This window comes from Prionailurus viverrinus, chromosome B2 (assembly GCF_022837055.1).
Source record: "Prionailurus viverrinus isolate Anna chromosome B2, UM_Priviv_1.0, whole genome shotgun sequence".
NCBI lineage: Eukaryota > Metazoa > Chordata > Mammalia > Carnivora > Felidae > Prionailurus > Prionailurus viverrinus.
This window is the reverse complement of record NC_062565.1, coordinates 135,284,808-135,311,302: the sequence shown is the minus strand read 5'-3', so window position 1 is coordinate 135,311,302 and position 26,495 is coordinate 135,284,808. Positions and strand designations below refer to the sequence as shown.

The 26,495-nt window shown below is 52.5% G+C and overlaps 1 protein-coding gene across 5 annotated transcripts in view; it reads left to right on the top strand.

Moving 5' to 3' along the window:
• Positions 1 to 20,586, top strand: part of ZC3H12D (zinc finger CCCH-type containing 12D) — a 32,862-nt gene extending 12,276 nt beyond the window's left edge. For 3 of the 5 annotated variants that reach the window (XM_047859314.1, XM_047859313.1, XM_047859315.1), the window contains exons 2-5: positions 8,123 to 8,262; positions 13,613 to 13,842; positions 17,133 to 17,239; positions 18,397 to 20,586. In XM_047859314.1, the coding sequence (XP_047715270.1) occupies positions 8,125 to 8,262; positions 13,613 to 13,842; positions 17,133 to 17,239; positions 18,397 to 19,181 (1,260 nt within the window). In that variant the 5' untranslated portion in view covers positions 8,123 to 8,124 and the 3' untranslated portion in view covers positions 19,182 to 20,586. Of the gene's footprint in view, positions 1 to 8,048; positions 8,263 to 13,607; positions 13,843 to 17,132; positions 17,240 to 18,396 lie in introns of all 5 variants that reach the window. The other 2 variants (XM_047859312.1, XM_047859316.1) reach the window with 2 other exon arrangements.
• The last annotated feature ends 5,909 nt before the right edge of the window (positions 20,587 to 26,495 follow it).

Genomic DNA, 26,495 nt, shown 5'->3' with positions numbered 1-26,495 from the left:
TTTCTTTCACATACTTGGTGCCCGTAAGTCATCTCAGTTAACAAGAGCACGTGTGCCTGTGTGAAGTCTCAGTGTGTGTACCTGTATGTGCGCGCACACACACACACACATCCCGTCCCTCCCCCCGCCCCTGCATCCCGAGTCAGGGACAAAAGACCCATTGTTCAACCACCACGTGGTGGGTGGGACCTGATTTGCTCAGTGGCCAGTCTGGGAGATGGTTGGGGTGTGAGGCTCTCCCTCATCCCCTGGCTCCTTCTCCCACAGTGACACCGCCTGTGTCCTCCGACCAGAGTGTCAAGAGGACCCATGACCCTCGGGCTCTGCCAGATCTCAGTTGTGCAGGAGAGATTTAAGTGTGGGGCTCGCCCTTTAGACACAATGGGTGGTTGAAACCAACATGGTGTCTAGTTATTATCAGTTGACCTCAAAACTCAGTTAACCTCAGAAACGTGGTTTCTGAAAATTTTCCTTTCTGAGGTTTTGTAGTATCGCGGACTTTGCTACGCTCTGTTTTGGAAGAAGATATTGCTTCATATGCTGTCTGATGCTGCATGAGGTAGGGAAGGACTTAGAAGGCAGATTGGAGCTCATGTCCGTGCTGCCCTGAGGAGCCACCGGGAGAGTCCAAAGATCTGAGTCCTGACCTCTAGCTGGGAGCTGCCCATTAAAACCTCCCTTCGATGATGGAAAGTTCTAGACCTGTCTGCCCATTAGCGATGGCCACTTGACACATGGGGCTACTGAGCACTTGAAGTGTGGCTATTGTGACCAAGGAACTGAATTTTACATTTTGTGTCTTTTGAATTAATTTGAAGTTAAATGTAAACGGCCACATGGGATGAGCGCCTAGGTATTGGACTGTACCCTAGCTGTGTGACCTCAGAGTGAGTCACGTGATGTTTTTGAGCCCTTGTTTATACGATGAAGAGGTTGGACTAAACAACAATGATCTTAAGTGGCTTTCCATCTATAACATTCTAGGATTCGAGGTGATTATTTTATGCATGCATGAAAGAAATAAATGCATTTTTCTGAGAAAGGAATTTCTCTTCTTCTGCAGAGGTTCAGAGAGAGTAAGTAACTTGCCCCAGGTCACAGAGCAATGAATGCCAGGCTCTGCTTTCAGAGCTCTTTCCAAAGCCCTGTACTTCCTCTAGCACCGTGCATCTTTGGTTTTCCCACTGCCCAGTCTTCCAAAGTGTCTCGGGGTGGGAGCCCCTGACCCCATGGATTTTATTCTGGGGCCAGAGCCTGCCTGTGCTGACCAGAGCCCTTCCCAAGTGGGATGGGCCCCGACTTGCCCGCTGCACACAGGATGTGCTGGACCCCCTCACCAGGTGATCTCTGTAGGACTGGTCCCCAGGATGCCTTTTCTGCTGCTGCCAGCCTTCTGGAACCCGCCCCCCCCCCACCGCCGCCCCCACTGGGCATCACATGTGCATGGAAAGGTGGCTCTGGTGGGCTGGCCGCCCACAGAGTGATTTCCAAGCACAAGCCCTGCACCTTCAAAGGGTGTGGGTGTGCCTGTGCGTGTGCTCCCGTGTGTGTACATGAGAGAGGAGGGTGTGAGCTCAAGAAAGAGCTAAAAGCATCTGGCAGGTTTGACAAAGAAGGTGGCTTTCACGGCACATGTGCCCGTATTTGTCTGCCCGACAAACTCTCAGGAGCCCGCTGTGTGGTGTGTTCTGTAGGCAAATTTAGGAAAAGAATGGTTTGGAAGGACTTCAGCTTGGGGGAAAACCACCTGATAATTTCACATCCTCTTGTTGCCCAGACAAGGGTTTTACTTAAACGAGTCCCCAAGTTGGCGTGCGAGGGCCTTTTGTCTGGGTCGTCATTTACATTTCTAAGCTCTCAGAAACTTCAACGGAATCTGGCTTATTCTGGAGTAACCAACCTTCAGTGACAGGAGCTCAGGCCTGCAATGGGGGGGGGGGGTGCTCATCAGCCCCCTTCAGTGGGCTGTTCGTGGAGGAGGCACTCCTGGGCTGGGGGTCAAACCTCCTCCTGAGTCCCTGAGTGGACTCTGGCCGATGCTGGCTTTGGGCTCCTACCTCGGTCTGCACCTGTTTCTCCCTCTCTGCGATGAAGGCACACCCTCTCTTTCTCCCCCCTGCCCTGAGCTGGGGAGAGATCTCTTGGTGAAAGAAAGGGATAAAACTCCGAGTATTTGCAATGTAACCCCCCAAAAGAAACAGAGTGGAAAGAGGGGTGTACTTTGCACCTCCTGCCCTGAAGGAAGCATCTTTTCCTTTCCTCCCTCCCCACAAGCACCACCTTGCTCGCCCGGGCACCGTTCTGCAGGTCGCTAACTTCTGCAGACATCTCCTGGGCAATAGTCAACGATACAGTGATGGTCCACTCAATGTACTTGGTCCACTTGCTGCAAATGGTCATGCTGACTGTGGGCGCCCCAGGCGTAATTGTCCCGCAGGCCAAGTTTGCCTCAGGCACCAACCCACTTCCCCTTACCACCCTCCCTTTATCCAAAACCTACCGCTTCGGTCTCCTTTTCCCAGGGCCTGGCTCTCTGTCTCCTTTTCCCAGGGCCTGGCTCTCAGCTCTCGGTGATGAGCTGGTTCACAGTGACTGTTAAGAAGCCCTAAGGGCCCTCCCCAAACGCCAGCATTTTAACAGCAGACGACTTAACCTGTCTGGGTGTCAGGGGAGAGACCGGGGAGGGGCAGGAATAAATGGAATAAGAGATGGGGGAGGAGGAGTTTGCAACCCAACAGATCAGGCTCTGAGATCTGCCCCTGGACCAGCCAGGTGGGCACCTGTCTTCACTTTAGTTTCCTCAAGGGTGCAGTCAGAAGAAAGTCACTTCCTCGGGGGCTCGTTGCAATGATTGAAGCGCAAAGTGCAAAGTGGCCTGGGACACGGGACTCTACAAATATTAAAAATGAGCTCCAAGAAGCAGGAACAAGGTATGTCTCTGAGGACCCAGCACAGAGCTTCACTGAAGATGTTCGTACATTGACATTGAGTAAGTGGAGGGATGCACAGATAAATAAATGCTTTGGGCTTATGCATTTACCTCTGTGTGCCGAGGGGTGTGGACCCAGGGTGACCGTGAGTGCTTTCTTGCCTGACTGGGAGCTCTGCAGACAACTAGGGACAGACCCCTCTGTGGTGAGAAGGTGGTCCCTGAGTGTGGCTTCAATCCTGCCATGGCCCAGGGCTCTCTGTGGTCAGAAATATGGCAGCCATAATGGGGTTATGAGGTTTTTACCAACCTCAAAGTTTGGTAAAAAAAAAAAAAAAAATGTGGCAAGGATCGAACGGTAACAATCCTCACATCTCAAAAGAGACCAGAAGGCTCAGAAGAGAGGTTGGGGTGGGGCGTGTGGGAATCCGGTCCTGCAAAACAACAGACCTGAATGAAAACCCTCCATTCCAGAGACATCAGTTTAGTGATTCTAGGGGTCAGCCCCTGACTTCCCTTGCCTGGAGTCAAAGCTGGAGAGGAGAGCACTGCTTAGGGAGGGAAGGAGGGCTATGGGCCCATGTATGTTTGTTCCAGCTTCTTCTGGTCTTAATCGTGTTTACTGCCCTTTGGAAACTCTTGGCTGAGGGGCTGCCATCTTGGAGTCTGGGGTCAGAGAGTCCACGGGACTGGATTTTGCTGCATGAAGCTCATGGTAGCACCATTCCTCAGTTTTTCTCTTCCTGAACTGCTGAACCGCCAACCCCTTCCCCTCTACAAGCCCCCAGCCAGGGCCACTTCAGGCTGTGGTCCTGACCATCGTCGCCAGAACCTGTGGCCCTGCTCGCCTTTGCCTCCTCGGAGGAATCGGGTTCAGCCTCATCACCGAGCATGCTCCCTCCACCCACACACCCAGCAAAGGTGTGTAGTCACAGAAACAGATGTGTGGTCACAGGAAAGAGAGCACTCAAGAAACCATTGTTTGTTAAGTTTGTTTGTTTGTTTGTTTACAGTATAAGTGGGGTTGGGAGCAGAGAGAGAATCCCAAGCAGGCTTTGAGCTGTCAACGTAGAGCCCAACACGGGGCTCAAACCCATGAACTGTGAGATCATGACCTGAGCCGAAATCGAGAATCAGAGGCTTAACCAGGCTCCCCAAGAAGCCATTTTTATTTATTTATTTATTTTTTTTTATGAAATTTATTGACAAATTGGTTTCCATACAACACCCGGTGCTCATCCCAAAAGGTGCCCTCCTCAATACCCATCACCCACCCTCTCCTCCCTCCCACCCCCCATCAACCCTCAGTTTGTTCTCAGTTTTTAAGTCTCTTATGCTTTGGCTCTCTCCCATTCTAACCTCTTTTTTTTTTTTTTTTCCTTCCCCTCCCCCATGGGTTCCTGTGAAGTTTCTCAGGATCCACATAAGAGTGAAACCATATGGTATCTGTCTTTCTCTGTATGGCTTATTTCACTTAGCATCACACTCTCCAGTTCCATCCACGTTGCTACGAAAGGCCATATTTCATTTTTTCTCATTGCCACGTAATATTCCATTGTGTATATAAACCACAATTTCTTTATCCATTCATCAGTTGATGGACATTTAGGCTCTTTCCATAATTTGGCTATTGTTGAGAGTGCTGCTATGAACATTGGGGTACACGTGGCCCTATGCATCAGTGCTCCTGTATCCCTTGGATAAATTCCTAGCAGTGCTATTGCTGGGTCATAGGGTAGGTCTATTTTTAATTTTCTGAGGAACCTCCACACTGCTTTCCAGAGCGCCAAGAAGCCATTTTTAAAAGAAGGGTGGTGGTGAGATGTTTGCTTGAGAACAGAGGACAGACTTGTCACCGCTGACAGAGGCATGTTTGGGAGTGGGGGTGGGGTGGGGTATCATCAGTTGTTCATATTCCTGCTCCAGTGTGCACAGAAAATAGACCTTATTTTCTAAGACAGATACAGTCTCTTCCCTACTTGTTCAGGTCGCGGCGAGCGGCAAACCTAAATTACCAGTGTGTGATATCTTGGTGTCTCCTGCCTTCTGGATGACTTGGGGTTCATGTTTCCTCTCTCTCCCCCGCTCCTCTCCCAAATGGCATCTGGGGGCTTTGAGACCTGATGTTGGCTGGGAGAGGGGGGTCTGGGACCCTCACGGGGCTCTGCTATGGAGCAGCTGGTCTGACCTGGCTTAGCTTCCAGAATGGTCAATGTAGGAGGGTCATTGGTCTTTTTGGGATCCGTGCTGGCTTACAGCCCTGCCCCCTTCACAGGGGCCTCTTTGTCCCTCCCTAGGCCTCTGACAGTCTCCTGGGCCTGGGGACATGCGAGGGATCCAGGGTGATGCTTCCAGCTCACCTATCTGCCCCTTCCTCGGAGGCAGCCGTGCAGCTCTGTGGACCCTGTGCCCTGCTGAACCCAGGATCTCCAAGAGCCTTGTGACCTGCCAACACTGTGCTGGGAGACCGACCTTTGGCCTCCTCTTCACACCCATCCTGATGTCTCTATACTTTCTCCTCCCCTTCTGGCTGGTGGGTGAAGCAGGGGTGGGGGATGCAGGGGCAAGGACCCTGTGAACACCCTCCTCTTTCTCCCTCCCTCTCCTTTCTTTCTTCATCTTCCTCTGGGGCAGAGGGACCGGTTCCACTTCCTTTCTTTGCACCACAGACATTGATATTTTCTCCTTACCGTTTGTAACCCTCACAGCTTGGCCTCAGGGGCCCAAGGACTATTTTCTCTAAACTGGAAGACACTACGGGTGTAGGACTCAAGGCTTGGTTCCCGATACGTTACTGGAGTCAGAGCAATTTAGAGTTCCCGTGTATGTCCACAAAGCCTGACTTTCAAGACTGTTGACTGGTGTTTCCAAAGCCTGCCTTCTTCTCTTGGGCCTATCCTGATCCCCTCTGAGAAAATAGCAGGAGAGGCCACACACACAAGAGAAAGCACAGCATGGAAATTTAGTGTCGTCCTTGTCTGGACGTGGGCGGTGGGCCGGCTGCTGCGGGCCAGGCTTCTCAACAGAGGTTGTCATGGTGCCCTGGGCTCTCTGTGAACTCTCAACTCTCCCCTTTGCTCCCTCTCCCTGCCCCAGTCACTCTGCTGTCTCTTTGGTCCCTAGACACAGTGAGCCTTTCGCGTTGTCTTTCCACCCGGTTCTTCCCCCTTGCCTGGGCTATTCCCCCTCCGGTGGCTCACAGGACCTGTGTCTTCTCAGCCCTTCATGCATTCGACACATTTTCACTGTCCCCTTACCGATCATCAGGCGCCATGTGGGTGCTGGGAATTCAATGGAGAGCAAAAGGAGCTTGTGAGTTAAAGAGGGGGAGACCTGTTCATCCTATAGGTGTGTGTAATTATTTGGCTGAGATTAGGGCCAGGCAGAAGCAGCATGTGCCGTGAGGACTCGTAATAGGGGAATCGGAGGGGGACCAGAGGGCAGGGATGCTTTCCTGAGGAAGTAGAGATGAAGCTGAGATCCGCAGGAGAAGGAGGCGTGGACCGGGCTGAGAGGAGAAGAAACAGCTGGTTCAAAGGTCCTGCGGTGGGAGCGGGGAAGGTGGCTGGCCAGGACAAAGTGCTGCAGGCCGGGCGTGTGGCTGGGCTGGAAGCAGAGGCCAGGCTGTATCGCACCCGGGGCGAAGTCCGACTGATTCTGGGATCTCATGATCTCGTCTATCCGCTCGTCTCCTTCGCCGGCCAAACACCACTGACCTGAACAGACTCGTCCTCAGGGATGTTTTCAGGCTTCATGGGTTCCTCGAGCAGCACCCGGATGCCTCCTTCCCATGGCTTCCACAGCGTGGCACTCCTGGTTTGCTTCCTGTTGGCCTGAGAGATCCTTTCCGTCTCTCCTGTGAGATTGCCCCACCCCTGCCGTAACCAGCTCTGAGTTCCAGAGCTCCCCCAGACCCGTCTCCCGGGCCCCTCACTCCCTCCCAGGAATCAGGCAATTCTCTGGCTTCCAGTGCTGTGTAAGCACAGATGCCCTACACGTTTCGTCACCCAGAACTCTCTTCTGGAACGCAGCATGTCCACCTACAGGGGCTTCTCCAGCTCAGGATGTGTCCATGACAAAACCCGCGGTCTTTCCCTCTACATCCTGTCCTCCCCCAGGACTCCCCGTCTCAAGGAGGAGCCCACCAGCCACACAAGAGCCAGAGATCTGGAAGCCTCCTCAATGCCTTCTTCTCTATCGCCCTGAATCCAACCAATCACCACATTCTGGAGATTCTCCCTTCCAGACATCTCTCAGGTTCACCTACCCTTCTCCCTTATCCACCACCACCCACTCGGTCCCAGTCACCATCCAGTTTTGCTTTGATGACAGCGACAGCTTCTTAACTGGGTATCTCACCCCCACCTTGCTCCCTTCCAATTTACTGTCCTCTGCGTTGCCAGATTGAGCTTTTAGAAACATACATTGGATCGTATCACAGCACAGCACATATACCCCCCATCTTCAAATCCTGCTATGGCTTCTCATTCCTTTTAGGAGAAGAGTTTGGGCCACCTGGGTGGCTCAGTTGGTTAAGCCTCAGACCCTTGGTTTTGGCTCAGGTCATGATCTCACAGCTTGTGGGTTCGAGCCCCACACTGGGTTCCACACTGACAGTGCAGAGCCAGCTTGGGATTCTCTCTCTCTGCCTTTCTCTCTGCCCCTCCCCTGCTTGCACTCTCTCTCTCTCTCAAAATAAATTAAATTAAATTAAAAAGAAAAAAAAAAAAGAGTCTTCAGTAAGGCACGCCAGGCCCTACCTGGTCTTGGGCCTTCTCTCCCACTGCTCTCTACTTCCTGATGCTTCAGTGGAATTTCTGGGTCACCTTGGCCTCCTTCCTTGGGAAGCCCTAACACATACACAGCCCTCTCTTAGGGTAAGAGTATTCTGCAGATGGCTACTCTCCTCCGTCTTATGTTGATCCTTATAGCTGCAGGGAAAAAGGAGATCGTGTCTACTAATCCTTGGGGTGCACTTCCCGAGGAGCCCAAGACCCTCTATACACATACTATCGCAAGCCGCATGGTGCCAGTTAAAGGATCCATTTTTTGCCGAGAATGAACTATTTTTCAAACGCAGATTTGCCTGATTCCCTTTGATTATGAGCCTGTGATTCAGGATATTCCCAGGGGAAATCACTCTTCAGAAACCTTTTCCGTGACTCTACAGATTTCTTTGTTTTCCCATCGTAGCCATGGAAATAAAGAAGCCTTCTCTTGCCGGGGAATCCAGCTGGCTGTGGACTGGTTCAGGGACAGAGGACACGCCTACATCAAAGTTTTTGTTCCATCCTGGAGGAAAGACCCACCAAGATCTGATACCCCTATTAGAGGTATGCTGGAGCAGATATATGCTCAAGAGGTACTCTACACCTTTCCTCGGTAGTTCTCATGGCAATTACAGCCAATTAGCTATTTGTTTGATAATGTCTGTGTTTGTCACCATACTATAAGCTCCATGGGAACACTAACTATGAATATTCACTGCCATAGCCCTAGCACCTAGCATAGGTGCTCAATATATAGTTGGCATATAGTAGGTGCTCAATAAATAGTTGTTGAATAGATGAATAAACTACTTATTTTGTCTTCTAGTGTGAATGATTAAGTCCCCCAAATGATTGTTGTCATACAAATTTTAACATTCTGCAGAGATTGGATCTGCATCCCGCCCCTAACAGAATATAGGATCTGAAAGAGACATTCATTTGGCTCAATGATATTTATTTACTTTATACCTTGTCCAATCTCTTCATTAAAAAAAAAAAAAAAAAAAGGAAGGGTACTTGGGTGGCTCGGTCGGTTATGCATCTGACTTTGGCTCAGGTCATCATCTTGAGGTTCATGGGTTTGAGCCCCACGTCAGGCTCTGTGCTGACAGCTCAGATCCTGGAGCCTGCTTCAGGTTATGTCTCTCCCTCTCTCTGCCCCTCCCAGTGCTCGGTCTTTCTCTGTCTCCTAACAATAAATAAATGTTAAACTCATTGACCATAAAACAAACTGATTTAAAAAATAATAATATAATTAAAAAAAAGAAAACTAAGGCCCAGGGAATTCTTTATTTTTAATTCTTATATCAGCTACGAATATTTTAAGGTACAAATAATAGAGCAGGTGGTTTAAATAAACAGGGTGTTGTTTGTTTTTGTTTGGCTTTCTCATTACTAGAAGTCAGACACTAAGCCACTGTCGGCATTGTTTCTTCAGTGATGGTGGGGCTGACCTCCTGGCGATTCTGGGAGATTTCTTTGATTTTTAAAAAAATCTTTTTGACATTTATTTATTGTCAAGAGGCAGAGACAGAGCATGAGAGGAGCAGAGACAGGGGGAGACACAGAATCTGAAGCAGGCCCCAGGATCCAGTTGTCAACACAGAGCCTGACGTGGGGCTTGAACTCATGAACTGAGAGATCATGACCTGAGCCAAAGTCAGACGCTTAACTGACTGAGCCACTCGGGCTCTCCATCTTTGATTTTTTCTTTCAGCCTTTTAACCAAAAGTTTTTGGTGTTGTTTTTAATTCTACCAATGGTTTCTAATTGCTGCTGCTTCTCTTTCAGATTCTCTGTCTTTATTTTTTTTTTTAATTTTTTTTTCAACGTTTATTTATTTTGGGGACAGAGAGAGACAGAGCATGAACGGGGGAGGGGCAGAGAGAGAGGGAGACACAGAATCGGAAACAGGCTCCAGGCTCTGAGCCATCAGCCCAGAGCCCGACGTGGGGCTCGAACTCACAGACCGCAAGATCGTGACCTGGCTGAAGTCGGACGCTTAACCGACTGCACCACCCAGGCGCCCCTCTGTTTTTATTTTTTAAATAAAATGATATTCTTGTTGGGGCACTGGCGTGGCTCAGTCAGTTGAGCCTCCGACTCTTGATTTTGGCTCAGGTCACGATCCCAGGGTTGTGGGACCGAGCCCTGCATCGGGCTCCATGCTGAGCATGGAACCTGCTTAAGATTCTCTCTCTCTGTCCCTCTGCCACTCCCACCAATCGCATATGCATGCTCTCTCTCTCTCAAATTAAAAAAAAAAGATATTCTTGGGGTGCCTGGGTGGCTCAGTCAGTTAACCGTCCAACTTTGGCTCAGGTCATGATTTTGCAGTGTGTAAGTTTGAGCCCCGCATCAGGCTCTGTGCTGACAGCTCGGAGCCTGGAGCCTGCTTTGGATTCTGTGTCCCCCTCTCTCTCTGCCCCTCCCCTACTCACGCTCTGTCTCTGTCTCTCTCTTTCTCAAAAATAAATAAACCATTAAAAAATATATATCCTTGTCTTAGGGATGAAATATCTTTAATTATTTCTATAGTAATATAGACTTTAAAAAGTTCTCTTTAAGTTCTGTGAATCCTATTTATTTTTTCTTGGGTCAGTTCCCTTTGTTCATTTCTGTGGTGTGTGTGTGTGTGTGTGTGTGTGTGTGTGTGTAGGTGTGTGTGGGGTGTGTATGTGTAGGTGTGTGTAGGTGTGGGAGTTTGGGGGTGTGTTTGCGTGCGTGTGTGTATGAGTGTGTGAGTGTGGGTGTGGGAGGGTGCTGTTAAGTCTTCTCAAAGGTCTAGAACTTGTTTGGTCGTCAGTTTTGATTTGCAAACAAAGAGCCAGATGGGTTAGATACACCTCTATGTGATTTCCTTGCGTCTTCTCTCCTAGTACGTGGATCTCTCCCGGGGTGGCAGGGCTGACTGACCGTCAGTGTAGACCGGCAGATTTCACTTGGGCAGACCCTGCGTGGGGCAGGCAGGTGCACAGTGCAAAGTGCCCCATGATGGCTTCACTCCAGGAGGTCAAAGGCCACATGGGAACCTCCTCCTTCCTAGTGATATCTCACTTTCCTTATAGCAGTAAGGGTAGGGAAATGGTAGATGCACCTGCCCCAGGAGTAGCCCTTCAGGTAGTTAACCCTGACTTCCGCAGACTTCCCACTTCCTCTCCACAGGCCCGCTGGACACTCTGGGCCTTTGCAGAAAGGATGGCCTCATATCCACTTCAGCCTTCTACCCACGTTCTGGGCTATGGCTCCCTACGTGGCGGGGGATCAGTACGGTTTCCTGGGTTTGCTGCTGTTCCCTGGCCCATGTGGTCTAATGTGATTATGGATCCCCTCCCCGTTTCGTACTTCTTTACTGCCATTTCAATAGGATTATGAGAGGGAGGCAGGGATAAATACTTGTGTTCAGTTCTCCACCATGAACTGCTTACCCTAAATTATTCTTTACAGTCTGAACATGGAGAGTGGCGGCTCTCAACAGTTGTGTAATATTTAAATATAGTATGGGTAAAGGGTAGGGAAATCACTTTGGGGTAGGGAAGGAATTAAAAAAATTTTTTTTAACGTTTATTTATTTTTGAGACAGAGAGAGACAGAGCATGAATGGGGGAGGGTCAGAGAGGGAGGGAGACTCAGAATCTGAAACAGGTTCAAGGCTCTGAGCGGTCAGCACAGAGCCCGACGCGGGGCTCGAACTCACGGACCGCGAGATCATGACCTGAGCCGAAGTCGGACGCTTAACCGACTGAGCCACCCAGGCGCCCCGGGAAGGAATTTTAAAACAAGTCACGACAAGTGCAAAGCTCCAGGGGAAAGATTCATAAATTTGACTGCATTAAAATAAAAGCTTCTGTTCATTAGTAGATACCACAAAAACCAAAAAATGAAAAGACAAGCCTTAAACTGGGAGAGGCAATCACACATTCCTGATGAAGGATTACTGTCCAGAATCTATAGAGAGCTTCTCCAAATTAATAAGACAAAGACAAAGGGCCAACAGAAAGATGAACTAAAGCATGAATGGGCCTTTCACAGAAGAGAAGACATAAATGGCCAATAAACGTATGAAAAGACGCTCAATCTCATTAGTGCCCAAAGAAATGCAAAAGAAAACCACAATAAGAGGGCACTGTACACCCACCAGATTGGCAAAAATTCAGAAACCTGAAAAGCCAAGCCCCGACATGGTCTTCTTGAATGCTGTGTTGGGTAGTCTGCTGATAGAACTGCTTTGGAGAACAATCCAGCACTGTCTTGGAAAGTGCCTTTCCCTACCACTCAGCAATATCACTCTTAGAGTTACTCCCGAGAGAAGTCCTTGTACTCCTGTCCCCGGAGACCGACACGCAGAACTGACAGTGGGGAACACAGGGACGTGGCTGAACCTCTCCAACACGATGTTACAGGAAGAAAGTAAGCGCGCAAGAATATGCACAGCACGATTCCATGTGTGTAAAGTCTAGAGGTTCCTAATCGCGTGAGAAATAGTCCTTTTGGGACGATGCATACATACGTATTTTTAAAAATGAAAGGAGGGGCGCCTGGGTGGCTCAGTTGGTTAAGTGTCCGACTTCAGCTCAGGTCATAACCTCGCAGTCAGTGGGTTCGAGCCCCGCATCGGGCTCTGTGCTGACAGCTCGGAGCCTGGAGCCTGCTTCGGATTCTGTGTCTCCCTCTCTCTCTGTCTCTCCCCCAACTTGTGCTCTGTCCCTCTCCTGCACATGCTCTGTCTCTCTCTTTCTCTCTCAAAACTAAATAAAACATTAAATTAAAAAAATAAAAAACGAAAGGAAGGGAACTGTAAACACGAAGCCTAAAAATTGGGCTACGTCAAAGGGGCAGCAGGACATACAAAGTGGGAGGGGCGCGGGGGACCTCAAAAGCATGGCCACGTCGTAGTTCTCTATGGGAGTGCTGCGTAGGTGGCTTTAAAAGTTATCCTTGGTGCCCTTATGTGCATTGTGGACTTTCAAAAAGTCATATAGGAAAGGATGTAGATTTGAGGGAAGAGACAGTTAGTGAAGAATATGCTAAAGTTCTTCCAAGTTCTGAGTAACTGTTACGGTAGAAGGGATTTTCTTTCGCCTGCCTCCAAAGGCAAAACTAGGATCAAAGAGCAGACTTCCCGGGAATGTGGGTTTTAGCTCCTGTAAGAGACCTTGTGGCGTATCAGGTGTTCACCTCCTCACCAGTCCGCATACTAAGCTGTCGCCCACGCGAGCTTATCCAGTCTACTCACAGACACTGAGACAGAAGGAGGAATTGCTAACCTCATTTTATACCAGTTGCAAAATCTGGTGTTCAGAGAGGGAGGAGCCACAGCTGAGACCAGAACCCAGGCGTAGGGTCTGAATCCCAGACTCTCCCTAGTACATCCTTGTGTCCCTCAGAGCTGTGTTACGGTGTGCTCTGTCCTAAGGGTGTCCCAAGCAGATTCCTGTACCATGGGGGAAGATGGACAGTGGCTCTGAGCTACGGGCTCAGGCAGGAGCCTTCCAGGTGGATGCAAGTCTCCTAGTAACTTCTAAGGCTTTGCCAGGATTCCAGTTAAACTATGAATGTCTTTCTCCAGAAGGCCTCTCATGTCTGCTGTGGTAGGGGTATTATGGCGTGTGACCATCAAAAGGACAAGAGCTATGGCTTTGCTCTCCTTTCTAAAGTGACTCCCCCTCGTAGGGTATCATTCTCGGGACCGAAGCCAAGAGCCCTGTTGACCCCAAGCTGCTGGCAAATTTCTCTTGACCTCCCTGCTCATGTGCCAGGCTGGGCCATGGGGTGGGGGAGGAGGAGTTGGCTCAGAGAGGATCCCTGAGCTGCCGCACATCCTGGGAGATCTGAGAATGGTTTTAGGGGTGGGGGTGCCACCCAGAAAGCCGCCACATCCTGTCTCCCGCCCGCCCTGTGGCCCCCAGAGCAGCACGTGCTGGAGGAGCTGGAGAGGCAGGCAGTGCTCGTGTATACCCCGTCCCGCAAGGTGAACGGCAAGCGGGTGGTCTGCTACGATGACCGCTACATTGTGAAGGTGGCCTACGAGCAGGATGGTGTCATCGTCTCCAACGACAACTACCGCGACCTCCAGAGCGAGAACCCCGAGTGGAAGTGGTTCATCGAGCAGAGGCTGCTCATGTTCTCCTTTGTCAACGATCGGTACGTGGTGGCACAGGGGGTCCTGGCATGGCGGGGGGCTGGGGTGACTGGCAGAAAGCCAGTCCAAATAGCCTAAGCCCAGCGGGGCTTGCCGTCATGGGCACACCGTACCAAAGCAAAGGACACCCAGTCCTGGAGACAGAGCCCACTGGAAGTCACCTGCTCTCTCCCCCGGGGTCCGTAGTGGCTCTCTCAGTCCCTCTGGGTCTCCTCTCCATCGCGATCACGATTCCTCAGCAGGGCTGTTTTGTCCCAGTTGTCCATGACCTTTCTGTTCCCATGCCCACATGTGGTTGACCTGGCAAAGAATTGCCTCACAGGTGGGCCAAGCTCGAGCTTGGGGAACCATCAACTTGTTGCTTTTATTTATTTATTTATTTATTTATTTATTTATTATTTTAAATGTTTGCTTATTTTTGAGAGAGTGCACATGGGGGAAGGGCAGAGAGAGAGAGAGAGAGAGAGAGAGAGAGAGAGAGAGAGATACAGAGAATCCCAAGCAGGCTCCGCACTGTCAGCACAGAGCCCGATGAGAGGCTCGAACTCATGAACCGTGAGATCGTGACCTGAGCTGGAATCAAGAGCCACCCAGGTGTCCCTTGTTGCTTTTCTTTTTAAAGCATTTACTACAGGTTAGAGCATTGAAACAGCCATCCTGGGGAAAATCGGAACTTTGTTGCACTTCCCTTCACTTGTTTTATGTTTATGTCCTTTTTTTTTAAGTTTTGAATTACATACGGGAGTCATCTTTTTTGGGGGGTTGAGAAGAACTTGGAACTGAGTCCATCGCAATACCTGTTGTTGGTTGCAATTTTCAAGAACGTCAAGTTGGTTCTTCCGTCCCCTAGGTTGGTTCCCCTGGGTCGGGTCCACCCTGAACCAACCAGCTCTAGCTGGGGGAGGGCAATGTCATGGACACAAGGCACAAACCTGTTAGCAGGTGCTGGGCAAGGGCCCCTGGACAGAGCTAAGGTGGGGAGGGAGCAGTGCGGATGTCGTCAGGCACGCTGAGGGCAAAGGCTAGGGGTCTGGCAAGGTGGCCATGGGTCTGAGACTAGCGGCGGCGGGGTGGGGAGGCAGGGTGCAGAAGGTACAGCATGCTGGGATATCACTCTCACTTCGCTTTCTGTTCCAGGCAGTGATAGCTTGACCCTCATTCTGGGCTCTTGGACTGGCCTTTAGAAATATGGTTTAAGAGAAACTCCCAACTCTGTGACGACAGGGGCTGTATGTGTCTTGTCTGCTGTGGCCCATCACAGGCACTCAAGAACTAGTTGTAGGTGGCAAGTGAGTGAGTGAGTGAATCAGTAAAGCGAATGGCTGCGGTCCTGGGGAAGGGAGAGAGGTGACAGGTCGGCTGGGTCAGGCCACTTGCGCGCGGCAGGCCCGTTCCTGACCTTGAAGCCCAGGAGGCAGTGTGGTGTTCTGGAAAGAGCTAGAGCTTTGGAGGCAGCAGATGAGGTTTCCAGTGGAGGCTCCGTCATTTACGGGCTGTGTGTCATGGGGGAAATCCCTGTCACTGAACTAAATGTCCCTCACCTTGAATTAATCATACCTGGATTAATCATATTTATGTTTGAGATGGTTTTGAGGACTAGGGAGAACTGTACCCCGAAGAGTACCTAACTGTACCGAAGAGTAGCACGTACTTTCAGGCCAGGCCAGGACGTGGTGCCTCTAGAGGGCACTGTGCCCCTACTACCCTCCTAAGCCCCAGAGCAGAGGCTTGCAAGCAGCTAGCTACCTGCTCCCCGGCCCCAGGAGCCCCCATGGCCATTTCCATATACTCAAGGCCAGCAGCTCCCTCTATCCAGCTCAGGCCTGGAGAAATCTGGAAAGTCTGGCGACTGTTGGTTCCAGAAAATCCTCACTGAAGTCTGATGGATCATGGCTGCCTTTGGCCTGGCCACAGCCCGGGGCCAAGGCCAAGTCCTTTTGACGCACCGGCCTCTGCTAAGGGCCTGCCAGAAGGTCCCCCAGCTGCCAGAAGGCAGAGCCTCCCTGCCTGCCTGTGGGTGAGGACGCCAGCCCCAGTGCCCTGGGCACGTCCATAGGGCCCTCTTGGCCCAGCTCACCGCGGCCAAGGCCTAGCAGAGAGCAGGAGGTAAAGCCTTTGGGAACCTCTAATAACCGCAGTGGGCGGCTCCCCAGATTCTTGGTCAGGGCCCAATTCTGAGAAGCCGGCTGTGTAGCTGGGATCTGAGCCACGGAGGCTGCCTGGGACCAGCGACTGCCCAGTTCTGGGCTGGCCTAGGGTATGTGGTCTGCATGGTGGGACTCAGTATGACCCTTGACTCTCAGAGGGACACCAACCCCAGAAAACAGCCCCCCACTTAGGAACCACAACCCCTCTAGCGGAACCTTTGTATGACCTGGAAATGCCTCCTGGGAACGAAAGTATTCACATAAAAAAGTGGATGGCCCTAAATGAAGGGCGTTTTCCTCCTAAGGAATGTGTTCCCCTCTGAGCTGTGGGCACACTGAGGATGCATTCCCTTCCTTGTGAGGCTTAATTCCAGGGAGCTGGGAAGGGGCAGACGGGGGGCAGGAGGGTATCAGAGAACGGGGCCGGGGTCAGGCAGCCCCGGAAGCTGAGACCAAACCCAGAGCTCCCCGGGGTTCCAAAAGGACCTGCACTGAGGCTCTGTGTGCCGGCTACACCTGCTTCTTCACTGGCTCACTGGCTGGCATTTCAAACCATATTAATATTTATCCCCCACCTGTATATGTCCAGAGCTGTGGGGCAACACAGGAGATCCGAGTAAGGGAGCCCGCAGGACTAGGGCTGTTTGCAGCCCCGGGGAGGTCTGGACAGTGAGAAAGCAGCACAGGGTCACTTTCAGACCCGGGGCCCAGGGGAACCCTAGAGGGATTACGCTTCAATTTCAGTGCATAAAAATCACCTGGGAAGTTGTTAAAAAGCAGATTCCTGAACCACCTGAGAGTCTGATGAAGCAGGTCTGGTGGGAAGCCAGGAGCCTGCAGTTTTAAAGGCATTGCCGGGTGACTGCGGCCCTTGCTGGACACACTCTTGGGAGAGGCCGGAGGCTGCTCTCCCGAGAGCCGTGCTCTCCGCTCACGGGTTCAGTGAGAAGGGAGGACTGTGCTGCTTTCAAATGCTACACGGCCCCGGGTCGGGGGGAGAGCCCTGGATGGTGAGCCCCGCCCGAGGCCGGCCGTGCCTGCTGTGCCCATTCTCTCGCCCGGCTGGCTGGGGCCTGCTCCCCATGCAGGTGCTGATGGTGAGTTTCTGTGGGTCTATCAGTTGCCCCCCTGTGCTTGTTTTACAGGTTCATGCCTCCTGATGACCCCTTGGGCCGCCGGGGACCCACCCTGAGCAACTTCCTGAGCAGGAAGCCCAAGCCCCCAGAGCCATCCTGGCAGCACTGTCCGTACGGTGGGTGGCACCCCCATGCCTCGCGATCCCGGTTCAGGTCTCGTGTGAGGGCGGCACAGGGCGCAGTCAGAAGTACTGGCCTGCTCGTCAGCAGCCTGGGTTCTCGCCTGGGTTCTCGCCTGGGTTCTGCTCCTAACTGGCTGTGTGACATCGGAGAGATCGTTTAACCTCTCTGGATGGCACTTGCTGACAGGGTTGCTTTAAGGATGAACTGACATCCTGGGTGACTGTTGAATGGGAGTGTCTGTGAGGGCCGGATGCGGGGATCCCACACAGGGCAAAGCTGTATCGTGTGTACCCCCAAGCTCCTCCTTCTCAGTCCCTCCCCCTTGCACTCTGCCACGTCTGTCTGCATCCCTCCACCCCTCCCTCCAGCCTCCACCAGCCCTCCACCCCTGGACCTTCATGGCCTTCGTCAATGCTATCCATTAAGAATTAAGGCTTTTTATCCCAGAGCACTTCTAGCCAGCTCTTTCGCTAACTTGCTTTGGCAAGTTCATTTGTTCGTTTAATGCCGCCAGGGCTTGTTTTTCGTGTCCAAAGAAGTTCAAAGTCATATTCAAAGTCATTTCTTGGAGTTAAGGTGACCACACACACATTCACGTTGGTTCACCTTGCTCCCATGCCCTCTCAGAAGTGTCCAGGTCTGGGCGATAAACTGCTTGATCCCTTCTGTTAGAACAGCCCGTTGGGGAGGGCAATGATCAGCACAGGCGATGAGGCCAACGGTGGAAACTGAGGCAGACTGGACGTGCAATCCTGTGCGGGGCGCACCCGCTCCGCACCCTCTCCACAAGGGTGGCCCCATCCACAGGGTTCCCTGGGGAAGTGGAGGCCGAAGGTCATTGGATCTAGAGGTTTGCTTTCAGTCCCTGGTCGAAAGGAGTTCCCATACGGACAACCTCCCGGCCTGGCACTGAGATTACTGGGTCCAGCGCCCTACACCAAGGGCGTGGGTACTGCACCCTCACCCATCTAATCCGGCCCCAGGACACTTTCTCCCCTCCTCCCCTCCTCGTCCAGCCCCAATCGTGAGACTCCTGAAGGGGGCCCGAGGAGTCTCCAAGGAGAAGGGCCGGGCGCCGACCACAACCCCCACACAGCCTCTCCTACCCGAGGTCTCACCCGCCCTCTCCCCCTTGCCCCTTCCCTCCCAGGCAAGAAATGCACCTACGGCGTCAAGTGCAAGTTCTACCACCCCGAGAGACCGCACTTGGCGCAGCTGGCGGTGGCCGACGAGCTTCGGGCGCAAACGCGGGCCTGGCGGGGCGCGGGCGCCGAGGCGGAGCGGCGGAGGAGCGCGCGGGCGGCCCGGGAGGAGCAGGGCGGCCCCGGGGGCGCTCCCGCCGCGGCCTGGCCGGGGCCCCCGGAGGCCGGCGTGCGCAGCCTGCACCCCGCGCGGCGGGCGGCCGACGTGGCCGCGCTCGAAGGCGGCTTCTCGCGCCTCGCCTTCAGCGACGACCCTGGGCCCCTCGGGGCGCCCCCTCGGGACGCCGGCCTCGCGCCCCGGCCGCGCCGTCCGGACTGGGGGGCGCCGGGGGCCTCGGCGTCCCCGGGAGCCCTGCCCGGCCTGCTGAGCCCCCAGGTCGGGCCGAGGGGGGGCCACGGCCCCGGGGCCCCGCACAGTGATCTCCCCCAGCGCAGGAGGCCCGCCGAGCCGCGGGCCCTCCAACAAGGGACCGGCCGGTTCCCGGGCCGCTCGGCCTGGGCGGAACGCAGCTGGGGCGACGGCGCCTTCGGGGGACCTTCGGGGTCCCCGCCTCCCTCCGCTCCCGGCGAGGTGGACGCGCGTGCCCGGGCGCGCATCGCGCTTTGCAGCATCTTCCCGCCCCACCAGGTGGACAGCGTCATGGCCCTGTTCCCGGCGCTCTCCGACGTCACCCGGCTCATCCTTCTCATCCAGAGATTCCAGACGTCTGGGGCTCCCCTGGGGAAATCCTAAAGAAGTCGTCCAAGCCACCGGAAGTCCCAATCTTGCCTTGCCGCTTGGTCAGGGCGGGTGGTCGGCCTGCCCCTGGGGCGAGCCACCCTGCAGCCCTCTTTTCTTTCAAGAAGGTCAGGGAAGCCGGCTTCCTCACCCTCAGCAGCACCCATGGTGGCACTTGATGACCCTCACTGACACTGCAGGGCTTGCTGCTGGAGGTCCGTGTCCTGCAGAATAAGGCTGGCCACATCCATGGAGGGAGTGGCCTCCTATGTCTGGAAGACTAGAAGGTCCCATGACGGCTCCAGGGGTTTGTCCAGAACACTGCATGGCTGTTTTGTCAAGCTGCATTTGGGATCCACGAGTGGGTCACAACGTCAATTTAGTGGGTCACACCAGAAGGAGTGGTGTCGGAAATCTCAGAGCACAGGCCACATGACCAAGCTAAGTATGAAACTCTTGTATGTTAGCTACACGTGTGTGCACCTGTGTGCCCTTGGTAGCCGTGCAAACTTAACGTGGGTCATGGGCAAAAGTTTGAAAAATCCTGGTAAATGGCTTTGGCTTTTATTGCATCACGTGACATCTGAAATACGTAGTCAGTTGACTCGTGGAGGTCTTGGCATCTGATAGGTTTCATATCAGCTGTTTCTTACCTCATGAGAGGAACCTAGAATTCTAGCCTTGATGGGTGGGTCCGCTTGTCACTCTGTGTGGTTGGAGGTGGGGCAGGGGCACATGGTCTTGAGGGCAGAGCACAGATCCTCAACTGGTTGAGCCTTCTAAGTCACACCTCACTCCTGAGTCAAGGCCCAGTGAGTCAGGACTTGTGCTCAGAAACCTCCAGGTGGGTCAGTGAAGAGCTGGGATGAGCCTCAGTCATGGGGGTTTATTGCCGCCTTCCACCAGTGCTGTTTCTTCCAGCCAGCTACTGCTTTGAGTTTTGGGGAGGAGGGATCCACCTGCTTGCAGTGGACAGGACATGAGACTGCTTGCGGGGTGTGAACCCTGCGTCCTCAGGGGCCCTGGCATCTCTAGTGGGCATCCACCCGTTCACTCTGGGTTACAAGTCCAGATGTGCAGGTCTTAGCTCATTTGTTCGTGAGGACCCTTGGTGGCTTGGCCATCAGGGAGAATGTGAGGCACCTCCCAGTGGAAAATCAGCTCCCATCCCCCAAAAGCTTCCTGCAGACTGGCGAATGCAAAGGGAAACTCTTCTCAGAGCATCGTTCAGCTGTGTGCGTTGTGGACACAGAGCAGGGTGCACCCCTGGGAGAGTCTGCTTCTAGCCCTCTAGTTCATGGTAAATGCTGCCAGTGGAGGTACAGTGATGCTGTGTCTCCCTGTGACCCCTTTGACCTTTTTTTTTTTTTTTTTTTAAGTAGGCTTCATGCCCCATGCAGAGCCCAACTTGGGGCTTGAATTCACAACCCTGAGATCAAGACCTGAGCTGAGATCGAGAGTTAGATGCTTAACCGACTGAGCCACCCAGGCGCCCCCTTTTCGTCTTTTTAAACCAGATTCTTAGAGTGGCTCCAGCCTGATCTGTTCTTCACCTCTTTTTGCCAAAGAGGACAACTGCACCCACAGTTATATCTTAGTATTTTGGGAACTTAGTCCTGAAGAGGCCCCACCCTTCCTGGATAAAGTGGATTTCCCTCGTGGTGTTTTGTTTTGTTTTTTCCTTTCTTTTGACAAGACAACTTTATGTGTTTGTCTCTTGGGTCTGTCTCCTGACGTAGAGCCGTCTCCTTGCTGACTTACAGTTGGAGATGTTTAAACTGCTTCCTTTGAGGACAAGTTTGAGTTTTAGTAAGCTGTAAAGCTATTTTATTTGGTTCACTATGATGAAGACAAGCACAAAAACAGGTGAAGAGACAGCGCTTTTCAGTGTAATCCCCTTTGGAATTTTTTCCAAAGTCTTGGTACGTCTTTTTGACACAAAACATGGATGGATGGGTGACTGAAATGTTCCTAGTTGCATAACTGTCACCGTGATCCAAAAATAAATCACTTTTATCCACACCTGGGCTCTCTGTTACCAAATTGTATATCATTTTCTCCCATGGCGGCTTCTCCCCTTAGGCCAAGTTTTCACGTCAAATATTGTGGGTGTGAAAACTGATGTTGTGGCTGCCTTATTTAGTGTTATTCCTCCCTTGGGGGTGAGGAGGCTGGGATCCGCCTTTTCCAGGGGAGGCCCAAGGTGAGAACATGCCTTTGCTGGATGTTCAGCTGGCGGTTACCAAGGACACAGGTTGCTTATCAGTTTGCTAGACTTTTAAAGTCCTCGTTACAGAACCACAAAGCAGTCTCATAAAAGCCGTTCTTCCTGTGTAAACCTGCAGCAGAATCCTTGATTGCTCAGATCTGAGGAGCCTGCTGCTATACCGTGCTTTTGCTGGGGCTGCTTTCCCAGAGGCCTCTGGGCGGCGGTTTGCGGCAGAAACTGCAGAATATCAGGGGTTAAGGGGATAGAGGCAGGAGAAGCCACTCACGTCAGCCTTGCTCCAGGTAAAATGAATCCCAGCCCTCCGGAGTTTACACAGAATTCACGTGGGGGACAATGAGCCAACTGCCCGCTGGCACGGGTACAGCTTCCGTTCTCTAGGAGAACAGTCCCTGTGGGGAGAAGAGCGGGGTGGGGGGGAGGGGAAGAGGCATTAAGGAATGGGTGATGGGGGATGGGGCTCTGGGAGATGGAACAACTACTTGGAATCACAAATCCCACCGTGAGGGAATGCACGGAGCCAGGCCCAGCTACTTGTGGGGCCCTGTATGGATTTAAAATGCAGGGCCCCCCAGGGGCGCCCGGGTGGCTCCAGCTAAGTATCTGACTGGGGCTCAGGTCGTGATCTCACGGTTCGTGAGTTCGAGCCCCACGTCGGGCTCTGTGCTGACAGCTCGGAGCCTGGAGCCTGCCTCGGATTCTGTGTCTGCCTCTCTCTCTGCCCCTCCCTTGCTCGCACTCTGTGTCTCTCTCTCTCCCAAAAATAAATACACGTTAAGAAACAAATTTAAAAAAATGCAGATACCTGTTCAAACGTGGTCAAGAATGTCAAGACAGCACAGCATTCAACCAAGCATGGGGTCCTTCTAAGTGGGGGTGCCCCGTGTGCCTGCCTACTGCCCACGAAGCTGCCCGGTGTGGAATTACCAAGTGTGCAAGGGAACATTTTGCACGCCCAGAGTGTCAGAGCCCAAGATATGATGTGCACACTTCATAGCTGGGAAAGGCCACATGTGTCCAGGGAGGGTCCTGGTCCCCCCGGGTCTCCCCCTCAGGGACTGTCTACTGCACCCCCTGAGGACTGACTGAGCGGACCTTCCTTGGCTTTCTCTGCCCGCCTCTGACAACAAGGGGCAGAAGAGGAGAAGTTAAGGGTTCTGGGAAACCAGACGCCGGACCAGCTCTGTCCATATGAGTACGAGAAGGCAGTGGGGGTGGGCCCAGCTGGGCAGCGAGTATACTGGTTTGTATTGGGCAAGGCTCTTTGGGTACGGGCATGGCTTACAAATCAAAGGTCAGGAGGCCAGGGGCGGAGGCGGCTTCGGGGTCGGCTGCACTGAGGGGCTTGAACCCTGTCTGTCAGAATTCTCTCCTTGGTTTCTTCTGCATGTGGATTATTCTCTCCTTCTGAGGTTTTCTCTGCACAGCGAGGGCCACGGTGTTGGCAGACCCAGGCACGTGTCCTTCCAGCTGAAGGACTTTCAGCCTCAGAAAAATCCTGGGAAGAATTGAGTGACCTGACTTGGGTCATGTGCCCAGCACTGAACCAGTCACTGTGAGGTGTTGCCCTAGATGCGGCTGGGTCTCACGGCCCCGTCTGGCTCAGATGAGGGCACGAACTGTGATTGTCAGCTCCCGCCAGACCCCACACGGTTGGTGGGGGGGGGGGGGGGGAGCGGGAGGTTTAAGGGGATGCCGGGCTCTTCCCTCAGATCTGAGAAGCGGGCACGGTGTCCAGGCAGACAGAATGAACGCCAGGCAAAACAACAGCGCTCAAATCTGGACTCTGGGCCAGGGTTTAGGTTGGCCGCACCGTCCTCCACTTCCATCCACAGTCAGCACAGCTCTCTGCGGGAGCAAGTTGGAGGGCCTGCTGCTACAGGGCCTGAGTGATCGTCGTGCGCGTCTCGCCACTCCCAGACTGCAGCCAGATGAGCACTTAGGTGGGAGACTGCCAAAATGCCCCGCAGAGGAGGAAGTGGCTCTTCAGAGTCAAAAGGTGACCTTGTTCCCTTTGACTCACTTCTGAACCGATGCCCTCTAGAACTCAGGAAGCTCTCGGGATCGGAGCGCTCAGCCCAGCCGCTGGCAGCTTCGCTGAAAAGGGGGGGCGGGGGCGGGCCCTGGCCCAGCTTGGTAATTACTTAGCTCCGAGTTCCTGGGGGAACAATGTCACCTCTCTGTCCTTCTGGAGGAATGACATACTTAACCCCAATGCCCAGGAACAGGAAAGGTGTGGTAAATAAACAGAAAGGCAAGTGGGCCACAGGGCTCAAAAGCCAGTTGAATGCCGTATATATATCGACTGGCTGGCTGGCTGACGCTGAGTGACACTGAGTGACACTGACTGGGTGGCTGACAAGGTCTGAGTAATCACTCAAATAGGGTTAGTAAACCACAATAGTTGCGAGTTTGCCTGAAGTCCAACTTACTCTTGAAAATGGCGTCTGTGTGACTAAAACGAGCCACACCAAGCCTTACCGATGCCGTTCTTGTTGGGGCAGTGGATGGAGGCTTCTTCCCCCCAAAGGAAGGATGGGAAACACAGGATGGAAATGAGGTCTCCCTCTTTGCGCCGGTGATTTTTTTTCCAGTCCGGCCCCCTTTTCCTTTCTCTGAGACTGTCTCTAGCCCTCGTTTTCTCAAAGCCCCTTCTTCCTACAGAGCCACCTTCTCAGTGGTCTTTTGGGGGCCATGTTTCACTTGATTGTATGTAACTCCTCTGCTCTGTCCTCTTTGGTCTCCTGCTCCCACCGCTGCCCTCAAAGCTCTCCGGCCCTCAAAGCCCTTCTCTCTCCCCTTCCTCCATGAAGTCTACCGGGGCCATTCCAGCCCTTGTGACCCGGTCCTCTTCTCGGATTCTTCACCGCTGTCCTTTCCGGGGCTGGACATTTCCCACTGCCCCAGGGCACCCTTGGAAAGATTTTGCTCTGAGTAGTTATTTGCTGTTCACCATTGAACTCTTTCCTTGTATTTGGGCGTGTAGACCATGCACATTTGAGAGGGTTGGGGCTCTTGTCTTTAGCCTTGTCTTTCCATCAGCTCTGAGGCCAGTCAGGACCAGTGAGGTTATGTCACTGAACCCAAACAGTCCCAGATCCCAATGGCTAGGACCACAGGGTTGTGGTATATTGTGCTCCAGGTCTGCCGTAGGTTAGCCAGGGCTGTGCATGCAGAGACCCAGGCTGAGGGAGGATCTGTCTCCAGCTTCCAAGTGGCCAGAAGAAGAGAACGTTCTCAAACGTGCACCGATTCTTAAAGCTTCCAAGTAGATGGCAACACCTGTCTGCACAGGGCAGGAGAACACGATCCTCCCGTGCGTCTGCTTAGGGTAGGCAGAATGGCACCATGATAGTTTGCCTGTGGTGGCCAACAGTGAATTATTTATTGATTGAAAGCCTTGAAGGAAGAAATGAGTTAAATAAAACATGGAACATTCATTTAATGGAATCGTATAAGCCACGAAAATGATATTGCTGGAGGATGTTAATGACATAGATAACGTTGAGCATAGATTATGAAGTATAAAAGCAGATTATAAAAAAAGAATGTGCCATATTTCTCTTTTATTAAAAACGCATATTATATGGGGCGCCTGGGTGACTCAGTCAGTTAAATGTGTGAGTCTTGATTTTGGCTCAGGTCATGATCTCACTGTTTGTGGGATCGAGCCCCACATGGGGCTCTGTGATGACAGTGCCTGGGATTCTCTCTCTCTCCCTCTCTCTCTGCCCCTCCCCTGCTCACATGCTCTCTCTCACTCTCTCTCAAAATCAAATAAACATTTAGTAAATGCATATTATACTTATAGAAAAGAAATTCTCGAAAAGGTCCACAGGTCCAGATGGTGAGATTATGAGGACAGGCAACCTCTCCTCCTTTTGGTCTTTTTTTTTTTTTTTTCAACGTTTATTTATTTTTGGGACAGAGAGAGACAGAGCATGAACGGGGGAGGGGCAGAGAGAGAGGGAGACACAGAATCGGAAACAGGCTCCAGGCTCTGAGCCATCAGCCCAGAGCCTGACGCGGGGCTCGAACTCACGGACCGCGAGATCGTGACCTGGCTGAAGTCGGCGCTTAACCGACTACGCCACCCAGGCGCCCCTGTTTCTTTCTTTTTTTTTTTTTTCAACGTTTATTTATTTTTGGGACAGAGAGAGACAGAGCATGAATGGGGGAGGGGCAGAGGGGGAGGGAGACACAGAATCGGAAACAGGTGGTCTTTATCTATTTTCTAAATCTTCTCCAGTTGATCGCTTTCATTACAAGAAAAAAATTTCTTGCTAAACAACCTGGCCTTTTAAAAAGTGGTATACATTCATCATAAGAGATGCGGAAAATTCAGGCCCCTTGAATTGACACGTGAAAACACCAAAGTTTAGATCTTTCCAGACCTCTTTCCATGTATGCGTGCATATTTTGTTGAAAGCGAATCCTCACCCGCCAGAGCCTGGAGCGCATGGGCTGAATGTCAGTGACGTGATGGTGCCCGTGAGCATTGTGCTGGTTCCATGGCCAGAAAATCCTGTGCAGGCCCTGGCTTCTGGGAGGTTCCCCCCCCCCCCCCCCCCCCCTCCCCGCCAAAGCTCTATGTCTGCCAGCTTCTGTGGCTGCTCTGTGGAAGGCCCACCATGCGTGGCACCCTGGGTCCCAAACACGTACATTCGGGCTCGTGATATCGCAGGCAAGGAGGTGGCACTCGCTGTGGAGAATTTGGCCCTGGGGCCTCACGGCCTCGTTGCTTGGGAAAGGAGGAAGATGGACGTTTCCCCATTCTCCGTTTGTGTTCTTTGAGTTGGTTCTGCTCCAGGGAATTTTTTTGGCCAAGGCAAGTTCAAAATAACTCTTCATGATCTGTTTGGTGCCAATGCAAGTTGATTTATGGCTTTGCTGACCTTTGATTCACTGGCAAAGCACTGCCTGGGGCCCTGGGGAGATTTTCCTTTGCTTGTTTACCCGGGGTGATTTAGGAGCTATAGTGCCAAGAAGGTTTTCCTATTTCTTCCACCCCAGGACTTGACCTCGCGGCCCCTGCCCTCAGGGCTCACACCCTGGGGGACTCAGCCTCAGATCGTGTACAGACGGACAGTTAACCTTCAGAT